Consider the following 21,805-nt stretch of genomic DNA (forward strand, 5'->3'; position numbering starts at 1 on the left):
TTCCTTCCTTCCTTCCTTCCTTCCTTCCTTCCTTCCTTCCCTCTCAAAAATATATAAATAACTATCATGAGTTTTTTTTCCCAAGTACTTAAGCTACTCCTATTTAATCATTAAAGAGTAAACACTTTATAATCCTGGACATTTTTGTGACTTAATGCTGCTAAATCACTATCAATTGTTGTGATATGGGCAGAACCCCTGCAAACATGTCCTAGAATAAAATTTTTCTGTCTATCTGCAGATGGCAAGTAGTTTTTGGATGCACTGCAACATTGCAATTGATGGAATTTCTTAATCTATGATTCTTGGAATTGTAAAGGTCACACATGAAACATAGAAATGCAACTTCTTATTCTACCAAGAGCTAAATGTCACATAAATGTTCTGCTTCAGCTGATGGACAAAACGGAGAGTGAATAATGTTTCATCAACTGACTAGCATTATAGAATGACTCATACTTCAAGGTGTCATGTTGCAGAATGATTGCCTTGGTAATAACTTCAACACAAATGAGTGAACCAGCAATATTGACATGTTCTAGTTTTCTGTTGGGCAAAGGAATGGGTCGCAGAGACTGCTGCTTATAGAAAGTCTTCCATGGGAGCTCTTTGCAAGTGGCAGGGATTCTAGTCTGGAGAACTCTGAGTTAGGAAGAGCTCAGGTGCAGAGCACATGGAATTATCCCTTTATTGTCGAGAACAGAGCATGGATTCCCCTAATCAGGGTTGGAAGGTGTTTGAGGAGCCTTACTTTCTTGTAGAATTATTAGCTGAGAAAATTAAATATAAACATACTCAGATTTAAATACAAAATCTGGCTCCTGGTAAACTTTATTGTTGGTTCTAACTGTACTCTCTGAGTCTGAGATTACAGGTCTGGAACTGAAGAAATATGTGCTAGGCACTTTTTGGCACAAAGGATACAAAGCTAAAATGAAAAATTATCCTCAAGGTAACTATAAAGAAAACTTAATATAATCAAATTACTTTTTCCTGAAGGATAGATATGGGTAGAAGGACATTGTTGTTGCTGTTGTTTGGTCTGACACTGTGTGACCTCACGGACTTTTGTCCATGGGGTTTTCTTGACAAAGATACCAGAGTATCTTTCCTTCTCCATTGCGCCCCCATTGTACAGATGAGGAACTGAGGGAAATAGAGATTAAATGACTTGCCCAGAGTCACACAGTTACTAAGCGTCTGAGATCAAATTTGAACTCAGGTCTTTTTGACACAAAGTCCAGTGCTCAATCCACTGCACCACCTACTTACCCCCTTAGAAGGACATTAACTGCTTCCTATTTCCAGGATTCCAATCATAATATTGTTAGTGCATTATGACAGGGTGTCAAATATTTTAGGAATAATAATTAATATATATCTAATGTTAATATAGTTAACTGAGAACATAAAAAAATGAAGGAAAATAGCTCTTCCAAGCTAATTATTACGAGTTGCTTCAGCTGGTCCTTATATGTCACTCTTTCAAATCCTTTTTCGTGAAGATGCTTTTTCTTTGTATCTGCTCTGCTCCCCTGTTTACTACTCTAAAGGGTGGCTCTCACAATACAATACAATTACGATACAATAATACTGCAGATCTGGCTTGATCAGGGTAGGAGAGACATTCTTTGCCTTCTGTTAAGCAGGACTAAAGACTGGTTTACTCTTGTCAGAGAAAATTGTCTACAGACCTTGGCTAAGTGAGCTCTGGGAAACAGAAACTGAGTGAACCTTAAAGGAACAGCTTCAGTCCCCTTTTCCTAGAAGGGAAACTATGTTGAGAGTTTCACTCTCTATAGAGAGAACCAAAGATGCTGTATGATTTAAAACAATGAGAAGTAAAAAAGTTGGAGATATTAAGTCAATTACGTGTGGCCTTTGTTGGAGCTCCAGGGCCTTAGCTACATTATTGTTATTTTTTTTTTTTTTTTTGCTTTTTTTTTGGAGTGGGGAAAGCAGGGCAATTGGGTTTAAGTGACTTGCCCAAGGTCACATGGCTAGTAAGTGTTAAGTGTCTGAGGCCACATTTGAACTCAGGTCCTCATGACTCCAGGGCCACTTCTCTATTCACTGCGCCACCTAGCTGCCAGCTACCTTAATCTTTATGACAGGCCTGTTTTTCAGTCACTCCTTCCCATCTTGTACTTGTATAACTTCTCACCCAAGGTACGTTATCTTTTTTCTTTTTAATTCCATTTTAGTGGGTTTTGTTCATCATTCCAATTTATCATAGTCTTTTTGGCATTTAGGTCATGTAGTATATACACTGTTGAACTTGGAGTTAGGAAGATTTGAGTTCTTATCCAGCCTCAGACACTTGATAGCTGTGTGAGCCTGGTCACTTAGCCTTTGAGAGGATATAAACAGATGTGGTATCTTCAGGAGAAATCTAGGTTTTAGTGAACACCAGAAGACAACATAGAAGAGAGAAGAATGGATCTGGGATCATGGATTTAGATTTAAGAGTAAACTTGGAGGTCATTTAGTTCAAAATGGAGGCAGCAAGGCACATTTGGAAAAGCACCAATCTTCAAGGTAGAGGGCCTGTGTTCAAATGTTATCATTGAGGCTTAATACCTGCCTGATCCTGGGAAAGTCATTGAATCTTCCTAGGCTTCAGTTTTCTCGATGATAAAGTAAAGAGGAGTACACTGGAAAAACTGCAATCTTTTTTGACTAAATCTATGATCACATCAATTCCTCCTTTTATGGACAAGGAAACTGGGTTTAGAAAACAGGAGTGACTTGCCCATAGTCACTTAGCTAGAAAGTGGCGAAGACAGAGTTTGAAATGAGGTTCACCTGGGATGTTCTCATCACTACATTATGCTTTCTACCCTTATATCATGCAAATCAAAAGTGTTTTGCAAACTGCCAAACATTATGCAATTTTTTCTTCTCCTTCTCCTCTTTCTTTTCTCACCTGGAATATATTACAATCTCCCTGCACAAATCCAAATTCTTCCTATCTTTATAGACCAAAATCTAGGCAAGGCAAATACTTAATTTTGCACTTACATGTTTTCACAGAAGTTTCCTTTATCAGATGTTTGTCTCCCCAAGTAAGGTGATAGCTCTTTAAGATTAGGGTCAATGCCTTACACTTCTATCTCTTTAAGAAAAAAAAATAGTACTGATAACACAATTACTAAAAAAATTAGTCACTGATTGATACTAGATAATCAACAGATGACTTGGTGACTGATTTTACACAGAACCTAGCACACGTAAGTAAAATGTTATAGATATCACTGCTACCAATAACAAGTGTAGAAGAAATATTCCCACACTAAAGATGAAAACATGTCTGATGTAAAACAAAAGTGAAAAATCACATTTTCTTTAATAAAAATATGGTCTATAGCTCACATTATAAATTAGTTTTGTATCCAATATTTTTTTCATAAGCAAAATGGACTCATTCAAATCCCAGATTAAAAATATTTAAGTAAATAGTATAAAACTCATAAATATCACACATTAACATAACCTATGATGGTAGAGTGAATCACATTTACATGATTACTTATGATCTGTGGTTATAGGTCATCTTAGACTCACAGAACATTTTCTCTAACCATGATTTCCGTGTCTACTCAAAGTATATACTATATTACATTCAGGAAATAATATGTTATTTTCCACTTTGCACCAATAATAGAATAGCAATCAAAATAGTATACTTTGTTTCCTGAATGGTAAAGATCCAATCACTGGAAAATTACTATTATGGTGACCATCAATTCACTTGTTTACTATAAATGAGAGCATGGACATCCAACCTCCGGAAATAATCATGCATCAGCTTGCACATTACATCCATAAAAAGAAATACTATATGGCAAGCAAAATAGTCTGTTTGAGCCAAAATTGCCACTGTCTGAAGTGTAAACAGATAACTATTTTAGAAGATATGCTGGTACTGGAGAATCAAGATTTTCTCTAGCAATGAATGGAGGAGATGACAGCAGTTCAACAAACACTATAATAATACTATGTAAACATTTTTGCTTTTATATGAATCTTTTCATTTCATAAACTATAGTAATAGTGTCCCTTTTTCATAAGATGATCCTGAACTTATGTACAAATGCTTGTACACCTGCATCTTGTTTATAAGAATCTTTAGTGAATGCATTAGCTAATTATAGATATGTAAATTTCTATTTTAAATGTCAAAAATACTTAAAAGCAAGTGAAAAATATGGTAGCAGTTAAGCCTGTTGTTGAACGATCTATTACATGACTAGATACAATTATAAAAGATACCAATGAAATTCAGGTTGAATAATAAGATTATTCATAGATGTGAGAAAATGGCATCAGATTGTTAAAATTTTGAATATCTATTAGATTAAGAAAGTCAAAATGAAAAATATAAAATACAAAATAGAATAATATCAATTAAAACATTTCATAGGGTATTTATTCACTACAGAAAAATTAGATCTTGAAAACAGAAATCTGGTAAAATGTCAAAACTTGATACATAGAATCCTGAGTTCACATTGTAAAGCAATCTGAAAGTATTATTCTTTTAATACAGCTACTGATTTTAGACCAGAAGGGGAAAAATGATAAACTCTAAGAGAATTTCCAGGAAATTATGATTCACAATAAAATTATTTTAAAGCACAAGTATAAGATGGGTACAGTCACTTGTCTTATTTAGTTATGTGCTGGCAAAGATGATTTAACTCATAAATCATTATGGGTTGAACTATTACCTGGTTTTCCAATGGTTAACTAATACCTATGAAACTGCTTCCCGGGACTTTTGTAAGGAAAGCTCTTAAAATACCACATATACTCACTTACTGATGTGAAAAAATATTTATTATTCACTTATTGTACACAGAGCACTGTTAGGTATTAACTGAGAGAGAAAGTTTAGTGCCTTCACTAATGGAATTCTGGTTAAGTATAAATGTTCATCATTATAACACACAATACTATATGTCAAGAACATTAAGCAGATGCAAAAGAAAAAAAAAGAATACAAATGAGATATAAGAGAAAGTTTGCTACCAAATGGAGGATCAAAAAAGGTTTTACAGAGGAGGTGATACTTCAATTGGGTTTCAGAAAATGGATAGTGTTTCACCACCACTAATAATAATAGCATTTATTATTACCTCTTTGGGGTTTGCAAAGTGATTTACAAATATTACCTCATTTGATCCGCACAAAAATCCCAGGAAGTAGGTAAGATTATTATCCTCACATTACAGTTAAGGAAACTGAGGGAAACTGAAGTTAGGTGTCATGTTCAGGGTCACACTGCTAGTAAAAGTGTTTGAGGCAGGGGTTGAACTCGTCTCCCTGACTCCAAGGCCAACATTCTATTCTCTGTGCCACCTAGCTGACTCACAGGAGCCATTTCCCATTGTCCTGATCTGTATGCTGCCACTGGACCCAAATGGTTCCAGAGGAGAGAGTGAAGCTTGTGACTTTGCACAGCCCTTCTTCACTTAAATCCAATCTGCGACATCTCCTTCCTGATGTCATGGTCCTCTTGGAGAGTGAAGGACAAACAACAGCTGAATCATAGAGAAAGAAGAGGCAAGAGAACATTCCAATCACAGCACTCTTCTATGTGAGAGTCTCTGGCCAATCATACTGCCCGGCAATCAGTCTGCCTGGGCTTGCTTGGGGAAGTTTTCTGACCAACAAGAGCAGCCATTAGATCCCACTCCAGACTCTCTCTTTGGCCATTTATCTCAGTAGGCCTTGTCTTGCCCCTACCCTACCAGCCCTTTCGCCTTCCCTTCCCTTCCCTTCCTCTGTACTTTGCAACTACACACTGCTGCCTGATGATAATTCCACTCCTGAATGAACTTCTACGGACAAAGATAGCCTATCCAAACTCATTTTTCAATGATTAATACACTGCAAACCTGTCATTCTCTTCCTATCCCATTGATTCTAAATCCCTAGTTGCTATTGATCAAACCCTATTCTTGGTCCCCCACTAACCACTTCCTTATCTCCATTTCCTTCAACCCAATCCCGTCAGGTTCTATACCAGCGATGTGAAACCTGCAGCATCGAGGCCACCGGTGTGGCCTTCTAGGTCCTTCTAGGTCCTCAGTCCTTTTGACTGAGTCCAAGTTTTACAGAAAACAATTTTTTTAAAGGGGATTTGTTCTATGAAGTTTGGATTCAGTCAAAGGGCCACACTTGAGGATCTAGAGGGTCACAGGTAGCTTTGAGGCCACAGTTTACCCAACACTGCTCTATACCTTTTCTACTGTGCTTTCTGTAAAGTATAAGAAACAAACTGGCTTTTACTTTAAACTTTTTTCTTTCCTGCTCCTTTCTTCTTCTTGCATCCACTGAGACATGGAGTCTTCCTGACAACACAGCTCCTTTGGCCACCCTTTCTAGCATTGGCTATACTTTCCTCATACCCTGCCCTCTCTATCATCCTATTCCCATCCCCATGGTGAAGGGGAAGTTGGAATACTCCTTGCTCCCCAGGCTTTCCCTTCCCCACCACCAGTCAGTAATCTCTCTTTCTTTGAAGTTCATTCAATCCATATTCATCATCCAATTAAAATTTGGGGAGACTGTTGTCTACAATCTCTGGGCCACTCCTTTCCTTAATGGGTTTAGTATCTGGCTTAGTCTTTCCCGCTCTATTCTTGGTTTTATGCTAGGTATCTTCAATACATATTGATACTCTCTCAAATAACCTAACCTAGGGGCAGCTAGGTGGCACAGTGGATAGAACATGGGCCCTGGAGGCAAGAGGTCCTGAGTTCAAATATGGCCTCAGAAAGTTGGCACTTACTAGCTGTTTGAGGTAGTAACTTAACCCCCATTGCCTCACCAAAAACAAATCAAAAACAAACTCACCCTAATCTCTTCTTATGTACATCCAATTTACTCATTTACTATGACCTATCCCTCTTCTTCACTGTAGCTACACTAAGAAATGATCATACTTTTGATCTTGTCATTACCCAAAAATGTACCACTTCCAAGTTTATGAAATCTGGAATTCCTTTATCTGAATACAATCTCTTGTCATTACCCCTCTCTCAAAACTCCTTAACCTGTTCTTTGTCCTCTCTGTGACCTCTAATCCCTTCTTCCTCACTTTTTTCAAGGATCATCACCCCATACACGGGTTACATTCTCCCCCCTTCTCCATCTTGACACAGGTAAAATAGTTCAAATCTACACTGCACTCTTCTCTCCAGTTCCTTCCCTTTTATTTTCTATAGCAGATTTTCTCCTCTCACACTTCAGGCTGGGATTTCTCCTACTATCTGCCGCCTTCACTTCCAGTCATATGTTCCTAAACTACGCTGAAGAAAATCACAAAGCCACATTGACTGGGCTCACCACAAATATATGTTACATAATTTCAATTGGACCTCCACTGAGACAAAGCAATTTTTTTACATCTCCCTCATTGATTCAATTTTTCCTTTAATAAAGTGCCTTTTTCCAAACATTTTTTTATCCTTCCTCAAACCTCTTGTAGCACCCATTACCTCCACATTTTCAATTGAGAAACTTGCCTCATATTTCACTGAAAAAATTGAGGTCATTCATTGAGATGTTTCTTTTCTCACCTTGTCTTCATATCACATCACTCAGTCAACTTCTACCGCTCTCTCCTTCACACTTGCATTACATGAAGGAGTGACCCTTCTCACTGTCAAGGCACAAGTGATTCTATTCCCAATTTATCTTCTCCAGCAGACTGTCCCCTCTATCATCCTCACTAAGTCATTTAGTTTCAGACTCTCCAAGTGCTTCCCTAATGTTTATAATGTTACATGTCCTTAATGTTCCAAGGCTGCTTCTTTAATGTTTATAAACATGCTCATGTCTCCCCTATCTTCAAAAAACCTTGACTTGACCCATTCATCTCCATGAACTATAATTCCACATCTCTGCTCCCTTTTGTGGTTAAACTTCTAAGGGAAGTTGTCTACAATGATGACTTTACTTTCTTCTCACTCTCTTCTTAACTCTCTGCAGGCTGGCTTCTGACCTCAATCATTCAAATGCAACTGCTCTTTCCAAAGTTACCAATGATCTCTTAATTGTAAAATATGTTTTTTTTCTTAATGCTGGTTATTCTTAAACTGTATAGAAAATTATTAACTATTTGGCCTAATTTGACAACATGTTCTATTTTACAGAAGATTAAACTCAAGAATAATTCTGAGTTCCAAGGAACAATGGGAATATGCACAATAACATAGATCACAGCAAAAAAGTTATCTTTCTTTTTTTTTTTTTAAAGCAATCAGGGTTAAGTAACTTGCTCAAGGTTACACAGCCAGTTATTTCTGGGTGTGGTGCTGAGTATCTGAGCCCGGATTTGATCCAGGTCATCCTGACACTGGAGCTGGTAATCTTACTCTCTGAGCCACCTGGCCGCCCCTAAGTGATTGGAGTTAAGTAACTTGTTCAAGGTTACATGGCCAGGTGTTTCTGGAAAAGTTATCTTTCATCTACATTATCTCTTTGGTCAGAAAGAGTCTGATTGAAAAGGCAGAATCTTATTGATGTTACATTCAATGAGCATTATCTACCACTGCTCCTGAAGCATATTTAAAACAGTGCACTCGTGAACCATGAGGTGTATCTTCAGACAAATAGTGTAATAAAAATTCTAGAGGGTGTTTCTAACTCTCCAGAGGACTTAGAAAAAGTTTTCCTCAAGTTATAGTGAGAGAAAAGATCATATAGTTAAAATACATCATGTTTAAAATATGCACACAGCAAGTCAAGTTAGAGACTGCCTAGATCTATGAACTTCCTGAATTTAATAATTGCTGTGACTCATTTTTGCCTTTTGCAGGGCAATTGGGGTTAAATAACTTGCCCAAGGTTACATGGCTAGTTTGTGTGTGTGTGTGTGTGTGTGTGTGTGTGTGTGTGTGTGTTAAGTGTCTGAGACGGGAACCAAACTCAGGTTCTCCTGACTCCAGGGCCGGTGCTTTCTCACTGAGCCACCTATCTCACTGAGCCACCTAGCTGCCCCTAATAAACATTTTTACAGTGATTTGTTTGATGGAGTTCAATAAATCTGTGGGCAACACTGGACTGGAAGTTGGAGATTAGAGAATGAAAAGTATCCTTGAAAAATTTGAGAAAGTGGACAGAACTAAAGAAAAAAAATTATAAAGAACAAGTGTAGAATAATTTTACTTGAAGAAGATTAATTCAATAGAAGCAGCATGAATACAGTAGAAATGAAGCCTGGAACCTAAGCTGAGAACTACAATAATTCCATGCTATTATTTTTTATAAAGGAGAAAAAGGATTATTACGTGCTCTCTGTCTGAAGAGGAGTAGAGCAAACCAATTTCTTTATAATGAAAATAGTGTTGAATTTTAGTTGAAGGAGCTAGGTTCAAACCCTGACTCTTCCTAGCCCTGGGGAGTCACTTTGTCTTGCTAGACCCATTTCCTCATTTATGGCATGTAGGCATCAAATTAGAGGATCTCTAAGGCACTTCAAGCCCTTTGATCCTAATGAACTCTATTCTCATAGCTGGAACCAATCAGGCTTTTGGTACAATACTGCATATCTAGTTTGGGGATTCACAAGATTTCCTACAATGGAGAAATCAAAATGATTTAACAACCTGAATACGTTATTTGAATATTTGTTTAAGGCATTAGGGTTATTTATCTTAGAGAATAGGCCTATTGATGGCAAAACAGTCCCAACTGCAGCAGTATTATTAAACATGAGAAAAAATTTTTTCACTACCCCTAATAATGACCAAAGTATTTAAGATGGGTCTTAAACAGGGCCCTTTTAATCTAAGGTTAGTGAAGTTTTTAAAAAATATCTTGATAACTATATTTCAATATAATTGGCATGCTTTATAACCTTGTATATTTTGTTTCAAGCCCAAGGACCATTTTCTTTTTAGAATAAATACAAAATATTTCAGTATAAGGTAGTTTGCATGGCAGGGAGGTAACTGCTGGAGGGATGAGACAAGGCTCCTGACAGAAGGCAGCATTTGAGCTGAGTCTTAAAGGAAGAGAGGGATTCTGTGAGACAGAGGAGAGGAAGGAATGCATTCTAGGTATGGGGGTTGGCCAGTTCAAGACAGGAGGGGGAGTTTCTTTGTGTGAAGAATGGAGGAAAGCCAGTTTGTATCACAGAGCAAGGAAGGGAGAGTAATGTATGGAGGTTAGAAAGACAGAGCAAGGTAAGGTTGGGAAGGATTTAAAAATTTAAACAGAAGTGTTTATGCTTTATTTTAGAGGCTATAGGGATACATGGAGTTGTTTGAGTAGGGGAGTGATAGGGCCTGATCCATGATTAAGGAAAATAACTTTGACAGTGAATCTATGTTTGATGTAAGAAAACTCAAATGATTTCCTTGTAATTGATGTGGAAGCTGGCTGAGAAGGCCTGACTTCTGCGTATTACTTCCAAGAATCAAAGATTTAAAATGTTAAATTTTGCCCCATATTGTATATTATCATTTAAATATAAAAGTTAAATATTGATCTAGGAGCATGACTTTTGAGAGTCAAAAATTTAAAATGTTCAATTTTGCCCCATAATTTATCATTTAAATAATACCTTCTAATAAAATATATGCCAACTGCTCAGGATACCTGATAATACTTCCTAAGAAAGTAACTATTGGGTTTGGGGGTTGCTGTTCTTTTTACACTTTTTTATGAGCAGAAAGCACAGAATATAATTTATAGATTTAAAGAGTGAAATACTACTACTAGATCCAAACTATAGAAAACTGACATATTAATTCCATTAATACTTCTCTTTTTAAATACAAGATACAAATCCATCTATAGCTGGATTGAAAACATTTTTCTTACTACTTGGCTTTCAGCATTCTACAGATATCAAAGATGTTCATATTCAAAAATTACTGGATTATGAAGCCTTCCATGGTAGGTAAACTCAAGACATCAGTCTTATTTATCCTTCTCAAAATGAGAGCAGGTGGCAGAAGTTTTATAGCAGGTTTTTTTTAGGGGCAGAACAATCACAGCTATGGGTGAGTTCCCCCTCACCCCTGGCCAATCTCATCCTTACCTGTAAAGAGGACCATAAATATAAACAGTTAAAATAGAGGGATAAACATCAGTTTGAGGAAGTATCAGCAGGAGGTGGGTAGCTCTGTTGTTGTTCAGTCACGTTTGACTCTTCATGACCCCATTTAAGATTTTCTTGAGAGAGATACTGGAGTGGTTTGTCATTTCCTTCTCCAGTCTATTTTACAGATGAGGAAACTGAGGCAAAAGGGTTAACTAACTTGCCTCGGGTCACACAGCTAATAAGTGTCTGAGATTGGATTTGAACTCAGGAAGATGAGTCTTCCTGGATCCAGGCCTAGCATTCTATCCACTAAGCTACCTAGCTGCCCAGTGGGTAGCTCCACTCCCCTGGAATGGTACATATGAATGTCTGTATTTGGGGAGGTATGGAAGTGAGAGAAGCAGAACCAAGGGAAGTGTAGAGAATAGGAGAATGAGGCATTGCTGCCCTGCTCAGCAATGAGAAAAGGACATTGTCATGAAATATGTTATATTACAAATGTAAAACATTTCTATTTCCTATGAGATAGGGTGATAAATCCTCAGAAGAGAAGACATTTTAGAGAGGTATTGTATACACCCTATAGCGGAGCGGAAGAACAACATACAACAAACAACAGGTTGAGAGAAAACACTGAGGAAGGTACAGGGGTATATTAAAGGCAAAGGAGCTGAAATGGGCAAATATTCAACTCCCACAATGGGAAATTCTACACTGGACATAAAGAAGTAGTTTGCTTATAGTGAATGATATCTAATAACGGAAATAGCTACAGTATTTCTTTGCCTAGAGATTTGGAATGATATTACCAACAGTTAACTTCTTCTTCTTGTTGCCTTTTTTTTTTGGAGGGCAATTGGGGTTAAGTGACTTGCCCAAGGTCACATGGCTAGTTTTTTGTGTGTGTTGTGTCTGAGGCTGGATTTGAACTCAGGTCCTCCTGACTCCACGGCCAGTACTCTATTCACTGCACCACCTAGCCACCCCCAGTTAACTTCTTAAAGAGGAGAAAGAAGAGGAAGACAAGGGAGAAGAAAGAGAAGTAGAAGGAGGACAAGGAGGAGACAGAGAAGGAGGAGGAGGAGGTGAAGGAGAAGATGATGACAAAGAAAAAGAAAACAATGAAAGAGAACAAAGGTGGGGAGAGGAAGATGCATTTCAGGGGTTCAGTATGACTTGTTGGAATGTATGGAAGTAGAAGATGCCATCATGAATCTGGGGAAAGGCTAGCATTTCAATTTGGATGGCAAGTAATATAAGTGAAGGGGCTCAATATGAAATGAGGCCGTTGAGGTAGGTTGGGACCTATTTGAGGAAGGTCTTAAATATCAGGCTGAGAAATTTGTACTTTATTCCAGAGGCAGCGGGGAATCACTGAAACTTTGGAACACGGGAGTGGCATTCAGATCTTTTGGAAGATTATTTTGGCAGCAATGTGAAGGATTCATCAGAAAAGAGAGGGGGACAGGCTTGAGGGAGGGAGGCCAATTAGGAGGAAATTAAATAGCTCTGAGAGGCCTTGAAGTAATGTGGGGAAGTGGAGAGAACCAGAAGGTGCCTAGAGACAATGTCCAGGTAGAACAGAAAGGACTTGACTCCTCTTTGGATCTCGTCGGGGTGAGGGATAGAGAAGGGAAAAATGAAGGATGATGCCAAAGATCCAACCTCCAACTTCCTGTTACTTTCAGCATCAGAATTTAAAAATATCAATATCACAAGTTCAGAAACTAATCTTTAAGTTGCCCGTTCTCGCAAGCAAGTGTTCTGTGGCTCCTTCTCGCTAGACAGCTGCATCACTATACCTCTTGAATAGATCCTTGGTAGCAGTATAACTTCTAGATGCCATTTCAAAACCAAACACTTTCCAACCATGCTGCCCCTCCCAGAATCAGCACTGCCTACTTAGCACCAAGACCAAAGGGAATTTCTCCGTTTCCTTCTATCTTTCTGGACCTCCCAACTACAATGTGACTAAGGAGGGTCTCTCATATCCAGTCTTGAAAATGACAATGTGCTTGTCATTCACCTCTCACTTTACTGAGTAAAATCCTAAAATGTTCTCTTAGGGTTTTTTCCTTAACTCCACACTTATTCTGTGACTTTCACATTAAAACCAAACCAAACCAAACCTCCCTTTGATTACTCATTTATCTACTTGATTCCTGAACTGTTAACTTTGAAGTCTGCAATGAAAAAAACACTTTGGAAAGTGAGGGTAAGAAATAAATGAAGCTTTATCTTAGTATGATAAATGGTATCTATCTAAAACAAGGAACTAACATTATCTGTAATGAGGACAAACTAGGGGTCTTTCCATTAACATCAGATGTAAGGTAAGCACGTCTATTATCACTATTATTAATTAATATGATACTATCATGCTAAAGCAGTAAAACAAGAAAAAGAAATTGAGCAAATAAATATAGGCAAAGAGGAAACAAAATTAACACTTTTTTCAGATATTATGGTAGTTTATTTAGAGAACCCTAGAGTCAACTAAAAAAAAAACTAATTGAAACTAATTGAAACAATAACTTCAGCAAAGATATAGGATTTAAAATCAACCCCCACAAAACATAAGCATTTCTAAGCGTTACCAACAAAATTCACCAGGAAGAGATAGAGAAGTTCCATTTAAAATAACTGCTTACAGTAGGAAATACTTGGAAGTCTATCTGAAAAGACAAACATGGGAATTGTATGAAGACAGTTACACTTCCCTGCACAAAATCTGATCTAAATATTTGAAGAAATTTTAATAGCTCATGGGTATACAGAGCTGACATAATAAAAATGACAATACTAAATTAATTTGCTTATTCAGTCCTATACTGGTCCTATACTGATACCAATCAAACTATACCAAAAAATTAGAGAGCTAGAAAAAAATAAAATTCATTTGAAGGTCATGAATATCAAGGGGACAAGTGAGAAAGAGAATCTAGTAATGTATGGAGTCCTTCTTCCACAGATATTACTATATAAGGAGTTTGTTAAGGGATACTATGTTAGGAGATAAACACATTCTGTCTTGTAAGAATGATGGTCAGGGTCTCCCAGCTCAAGGACATTAGAGAGAGTGAAGCTGGCAGCATGGCTTGAACTCGAGAGTTTATTCTTGGTCACAGACCTAACTACTGCACATGCCTGATAGTCTTCATGCATATTAATTGACACACCCCACATAGATTTAGAGCCTCATTAGCCACACATGCAGCCCATGACCACGATGGGGATCATGATAAGGACCAACAAGCAAGGGTTGGGTCAGAAAGATTGTAACCCAGAGGAGCTGGAACCCATCCCTTTTCTGAAGGGAGGCACCAGGAAGGACTAATCCATAAAAAGCTAAGTTTAGCCTCTGTGTGTATGCATGTGTCCCTATGGGGTATCATGTATCTTCTCTGGAGTGTAAATAAACACTTCCTTCCCTCACTTCAGTTCAAGTTTTGTTTCTTAAGGGAGTGACTGAACTCCAGTTCTAATAAAATAAAAAACAATTAGAAAAGAAGGGGACTTAACAGTTCCTTATCTTTAGCTATACTACAAAGCCATACTTACCAAAAAAAAATTGAAACTGAGTAATGAGTAGAGAGGTAAATCAACAGAACAGATCAGGTATATACAGGATAAAATAAGCACAGTAGCTACTGTTTGACAAAGATGATCACAGTTATGGAGCAAGAACTCACTATTCAAGAGAAACTGTTGGGAACATTGGAGAGCAGTCTGACAGAAATTATGTGTAGACTAACACTGTTAACCAAGATAAAATTCCAAGTAGGTATATGGTTTAGATGTAAAGGGTGATATAAACATATTAAAAGAGCATAGAAGAAATTATCTATCAGGTCTATAGAAAGGAGAAGAAATCATGACCAAATAAAAGAGAGGAGTTTACAGGAATTAAAATGGACAATTTGATTACACAAAATTTTAAAAAAGTTTATGCACAAGCAAAATCAATTTTTCTTAAATGAGAAGAGGAGCAGGAAATTAGGAAATATCTTTGCAGCAAGTTTTTCTGATAAAGGTCTCATTTCTAAGACATATAGGGAATTGATTCAAATTTGCATAAATAAGAACCATTCCTCAACTGCTAAATGATCAAAGGATATGAATAGGCAGTTTTTAGAGGAAGAGGTTATGAGTAGTCAAATGAAAAAAAAATAGTCCAAATTGCTAAAAATCAAATAAATGCAAATTAAAACAACTGTCACATAGTATCTCACACACATCATATGGGCTAAGTTGACAAAAATGGAAAATGACAAATGTTGAGACTATGGGAAAACATATACATCAATCTACCTAGTTAATGGGAATCTTAACTGGTCCAGTTATTCTGAAAGGTACTTTGGAACTATGCCTCAAAAGGTATTGAACTATTCCTACCCTTTGATCCAGCAATACCTCCTACTAGGTTTATATCCCAAAGAAATCAAAGGAAGAGGAAAAGAATCCTTACATACAAAAATATTTTTATCAACTATTTTCATGGTGGCAAAGCAGGTGAATAGAGAATGTCTATCAACTGAGAAATGGCTGAACAAGTTATGGTACATAAATGTGATATAATGCTATAATGCTATAAATGATGAAGAGGATGGTTTCAGAGAAATCTGGAAAGACTTGTATGAACTGATATGAAATGAGCAGAACCATGAGAACAATCTATACAGTAACAATATTGTAATGACAAACAACTCTGAAAAACTTAGGAACTCTGATCAACACTATGACCAACCACAATTCAACCAGACCCACCAGACAGAGAAGTGATGAACTCAGAGTGAAGACACACATAACGCATACATACGTATGTATATATACACACATGTATATATGTACACATATACACTCATACACAAAAATATATAGACATATGTATGTGTGTGTGTTAAATATTGCCAATGAAGGAATTTGTTTGCTTAACTAATGTTAGTAGCAATTTTTGCTTTTCTTGTTTTCTCAATGAATGTGAAGAGGGAGGGAAAAAATATGAACCTGAAAATGAAATAAAATTGAATTAAAAAAAAGAAAATGAGGGTGAGCATAGTTATAAGATAGATAAAGAATCCCATTTTCATATTGCCACAGTGATAGAAAAATATTGAAGATTATATAAAACACAGCATTTAAAATACTGTATCATGCATAACTATGTAGGAAAGCAATTTAAAAAATTGTTGAATTGAGCTCTAGAATCTGATTTAATCTACAATTCTATGATGAATGTAAAAGTTTGTTCCATCAGACTTTTTGAGCTGAAAAGAGAGATAAAAACAATAAACAAAAGCAAAATCCAGTTTGTGTGTATGTGTGTATAAGTATATTTTTGTATTGAATGTGTATGTTGCCCAAGGTTTGGGAAGAGATAGAATAAAAATTTAATGGTATAAAAAGTTCAGTTCAGAATTGGGATAAGAGTTCTGAAATGGGCTAGAAATGCAATAATTTCTTTTTATTTAACACTGCCACCCTATTATAGCAAATGAATGTTATTTGGGGTTTGAGAATTGAAACTAATTTTCTACATAACAAGATGTAGTTATCAGGTCCCAAATCTTTGAAACTTTTTCTATCTTTCTGGCTGATGACTGCCTATCATGTTTCATTATGGCAAAATGGAATTAATATATAAGATGGTAAAATTCCTTCCCTTTCACCTAGTAGCTTTCCTCAAGAAATTTAGATTTTTTAAAAGAGGGATAGATTATATTCCTATTGAAAAGGATAGATTGAGACCATTTAAAATTGAAGGACTTAAAAATGGGTTACCCTTATTATTTCAATAATACAGTGGAAACAACACTGGGCCTAGACATAAGAGACTTGGTACTAAGTCTTAGAGTAAGCCCCTTTATAGCTAGATGACTTCCATGAAGCAATTTAATCTACGTGAGCCTGTGTCCTCATCTGTAACATACATCACTATATACCTTACCTTTACAGGTTGTCATGAGAGTCAAATCAGATCATGCATAAAAATTGCCTTGTAAGTACAGAGTTCTCTCAGTTAATTTACTGATCTAATCTCTTGTGCTATACGGATACCCATGAAACATGTAAAGAACAAGAGGAAGGCCTCCAGTATTTAGATAGAAAAATCCTCAAATCATTTACAGAAAGAAATGGACAAGAAGGTATAGACAGGTTGTGTCTGTAATGGAAGGAGTACTCCCCAGTATGAGATCATGGACAGAAGAATGTACACCATTTTCATTGAGGATGTGCTGTACAAGCTTATAGGATCACAGATTTAGTGTTAGAATTTGCCTCAGAGAACATTTAGCCCAAGCATTAAAGGTGGCATATGAACCCATGTCCCCTGACTCTAGTGTGTTCTTTCCACAAGGCCTCCACTGACGTACCAATCCAACACTTGGGAAGGCATCATACTGGGTTACAGTGTGTGCAAGTATATCTTGCTAACAGGAATAAAAATAATGTAACAAAACAAATATACTCAAACCTGGAATCTATTAGTGCTTATTTATTTAATATCATAATTCAATGTGACATTCTTAAGATTGTCTTTTAATGAATAACAATAAGAATGAAAAGATAACTGTGAAAACTAACTCTCTCTGTATATATCTATATATACACACATATATGTATATATGTGTATAAAACTTCCATGAAGTAATTTAACCTTTAAGTTGTATATGTATATATATGTATATATTCAATATATAATATATGACTTAGTAGTTGATATATGTATGTGAGTATATGCATATAGTCCCCAAAGTATAATTTTAAACTTTGATAACTTCAGAAGTATAAATTCTCCAACTTACAGAAACAAGAACTAAAAGGTAAATTATTTAAAATGTTAAACTATTGATATATTTCAATGTAACCACCACTCCTGGCGATTTTTGAACTTTGTAAAAACTTTCATCAGCTACTGTGCAGTGATTGAAAGGACTGCATTTGAAATTCTAGCCTTAAGATCATTCAAAGAATGAAATTTTGATGCATATATAAGCTAAAAAGAAAAAGTCTGGCAATGGAGGTGGCCAAGCAAAGAGGACATCCTCTGTCCATACCGTGGTTTGAGAAAGTGTCACAAGGAAAATCTTACACACAATGTGAAATTACAAGGTGTCTTTGTCTACTTAAAATTAAAATAAAACTATTATTCAAAACTCACAATACTAAAAAAAAATAAAAATAAATTTATATGATTATCCTTTAAATTTAAAAAAAATTGGTAGCACTTAAACTTCTGAAGATATTACATTTTTTTTTTTGGAGGGAGGAAGGCAGGGCAATTGGGGTCAAGTGACTTGCCCAAGGTCACACAGCCAGTGTTAAGTGTCTGAGGTTGAATTTTAACTCAGGTCCTCCTGACTCCAGGGCTGGTGCTCTATTCCCTCCGCCACCTAGCTGCCCCTGAAGATATTATATCTTAAAATGACACTAAGACTTTGGGGACTCCTTGTTCTTCAATACCCCTTTTGTTTAAGAAAAATCAGAAAACAAAAACAAAGACTCTTTGAACAAAAATGGGTCTTGAAGAGGTACTAACTAATATTTTCTCAGGAATTTGTTATTATTTTATTAGTAATATAGGTGAGATCTTCCTAGATGTGAGGCACAGATAAAGTATAACTAAGTCCTCATCAAGAATTACTTCATTAGAATGATGTTAAGCCTGATGACTTACAGAAATGTATTTGCAACTTAGAAAATAGCAGCACTGGTATCATTTTTGAAAGAAAAACCAGCTTTCCTGGATCCAATATAGTCAAACCAAATGTCAAAAAGTGTTTTAATAAGGCATAAGAAAAATATGATTTAAGATATCCTAAGTATAGAAGAATTAATTCTGTCTGAGGTTCAATGGCTCAGCCATTGTGTGAACAAAGTCAATACCTCTAATGAAATGTAGACCAAGAGACTAAATCAATTCAATAAGATGTGACAGACAGACTAGCACGCTGAGTAAATCTAGAAAGAATAATGCTTGAGAAATTTGTATTTGGACAATGGGTAATTACGAAAATCAATACCTATGTATGAAAACATGACAGGCAACCATCAGTCTCAAAGGGAGAACAAATTACTAAGGGCTTGGGCTCTGAGAACGAAACTATAAGATGCTATGTCTCTACATAATAGGTTTGTGCCCAGTACCTAGCAGAGGCCTTTCTTTCTACAAGAAACTGAATTATTCAATTAGTACATTATTCATGCCATTTGCTTCCTCTTCTTTCTAATGCTTCCTCTAATTCCACTGCTCATTAGCACTTCCTTCTGATTTTTGTTAATGGGGAGATTAGAGTGTGCCCTCTGCCCTGCATTTTCTCTCCCAAATCATCCAGAAAGCACTGCCTGTCTCATGGCCTGGGAGTGTTGGGAAGCTGGCCATCTAGGGCAGAGGGCTACCATCAGTAGGACACATTATCCAGGACAAGTATTGTTTTCTAATTCTTGTGTGCTATAGCATCCCTGCTTGAGATGTGATTCCTCTAAGAAGCAGGCATTACCTAAAGGATAACAGCAGATTAATCAACTCTGGATTCACCCCCAACAAAAGGTGGGTTCAAGGGCTGCCTCTGATACAGCAGGCAATCCTCTTAATGTTTCAGTGCCAAAGGCAACTCTGAAAGGCTCTCAGTTATGAGCGGATTCCCAGAAAAATCAAATCAAATCTGGCTCACAAAAAATAAAACGGTACATTTTTTACCTTTAAAGGAAGCTAAAAGTTGTCTTTATTCCACAAATCAAATTTTACATAATACCATAATCTAAATGATTATTGTAAATATTTTCTCTGTCCCTTTAATGCCAATGGTAATAATAGTTTCCATCAATGAACTCAGGATGTAAAAGAGACAAGATCCTTTAAAATAGGGCTAAACCATCCTTTTCTTTGTATTTTAGGTTATTGAGAGATTTGGAGTTAAAATTTAGTTTTTGTATTAAGAAATTGATCTGAAATGGGCAATATTCTACTACCCTGTATACAGAATATGTCTTACCTAACATGAATTAGTATAGACTAAATGCTTTTGCAGGCCAAATGGAACAGAGACAGCAAAAAGATGAAAAGAAGCAAGATTACATACAATTTAGTACTAGTTAGCAAAATCTATAATAGACTGTAATTATACCTTCATTCCAAAAATAATTTGGATTTATCCTCAAAACAGCATATGTGCTATAGAATTAAGAATCCTTCTAAAACGAAAGAGAGAAAATATTTTGTCTACCCATCTTTTTGTTTGCTAAAGTCTTGCCATTTGCAAAGAGTGCTAGCAGAACCAATTTTCAAATATACTGCTGCCTATTCCACATATTGCCAAAGAACAACTGGTCAGTTTGAAATGGTTTATATTATAGTTACAAAAAAGATTCCTTAATAGGAGATGTCATTGTTATATTCACCAAAGTATTCGGACATCTTTTCTAAAGTACTTATCTAGAGTGCAGACAGGTGAGTGATTATCTCAAGTTCCCACACTTCTTGAACCAAAAATGCTCATAAAGAAGGGGAAGGGGAAGAAAATATGCATATTTATTAAGTAACTACTATGTTTTAGGCACTGTACTAGCTGCTTTACAAATATCTCATTTGATCCTTACAAAAATCTGTGAAGTAAGGCTATTATTATCCCCATTTTACAGTTGAGGAAACTGAAGTGAACAGAGGTTGTGACTTGTCCAAGGTCATACATCTAAGTGTCCGAGGAAAAATTTGAACTCATGTCATCCTAACTCAAGGCTCATTGCTCTAGCCACTGCACCACCTGGCTGCCTCAGTTTCCTCAGAAGTAGGGGTAGAGGTGAAAAGTGTGGTAGTACTTAGTAATTAAAATCTGATTTGTCAGAGCACATTATTGTTACTCTTAGTTTTATTGATTTTTCTTAGATCTTTCTTTTTTATTGATTTTTTTTCTATGGAAAAGGAAAAAAAAATCACAATCAGGTAGGACAGCAGGGTATAAATACAGGCAAGACTTCACTTTAAAACAACCTTAAATGTGAACCATAGTAATTTAAATTCATGAAATGTAGTCTTAACTATCACCTTTACAATGAATATAAATAATCCAAAATAGATATTAATCTGAAAGGAAAAAAAATCCAGTCAGTCTTACCTCTGCTTTAATTTTATTGTCTCCAAAACAGAGATGTTGCAAATAGGCTGCAGCATTCGACTGCACAGAAGGGAATTGATGCTGAAGCATCTGGATCACTTCAGGAAGTTCAGGGTCTCTCCATCCAAATTCTCTGCATATAAAGGAACAGGAAAGCATCAGCAGCAGGTCTGACAGTGCTGTTGGCATGAGGTCAACTCCATTAAGACATTTACTTAAAAGCTTGACATGTTATCAGTTATTTTTGCTGCCTAAATGATTATACTGATTCCCCTAGGGCTATTTCCAAAATGTTTTGCTTGAGTAACTTGTCTTGAAAATAGTTCTATGTATTTTTAAATGTATTTTCGGGAGTCAACAGAATCTAAGGGTCAAAGGGAAAATGACATATAATCCAAATGTGAACCATGACAAACAAACTCAACCTCAACAGTTGTTTGTAAGTGGTATTTAATTGTAAATAAATTAGCTCAACAAACTAAACACAACTATCATACTTGAAACTTATATTTGGAAATTTCATTAAATTAAGAAAAAAAGGTAAATAACAGAAAAAATTAGAAATATTAAATAACATTTTGAGTAATTTCCTTTTCAATATGATTACAGGGATGGACACTTCCTTCTGACT

The 21,805-nt window shown here is 36.2% G+C and overlaps 1 protein-coding gene across 6 annotated transcripts in view; it reads right to left on the bottom strand.

The window, feature by feature from the left end:
• The window catches only part of CTNND2 (catenin delta 2), a 1,206,354-nt gene that overhangs the window by 313,151 nt on the left and 871,398 nt on the right, over positions 1-21,805 (bottom strand). For all 6 annotated transcript variants that reach the window (XM_069077188.1, XM_069077207.1, XM_069077216.1 and 3 more), the window contains one exon: positions 21,175-21,307. In XM_069077188.1, the coding sequence (XP_068933289.1) occupies positions 21,175-21,307 (133 nt within the window). The remainder of the gene's footprint in view (positions 1-21,174; positions 21,308-21,805) is intronic.

This window comes from Petaurus breviceps, unplaced genomic scaffold (assembly GCF_028583685.1).
Source record: "Petaurus breviceps papuanus isolate PSGF00001 unplaced genomic scaffold, PetGlider_PUasm1.0 151, whole genome shotgun sequence".
Lineage (NCBI taxonomy): Eukaryota > Metazoa > Chordata > Mammalia > Diprotodontia > Petauridae > Petaurus > Petaurus breviceps.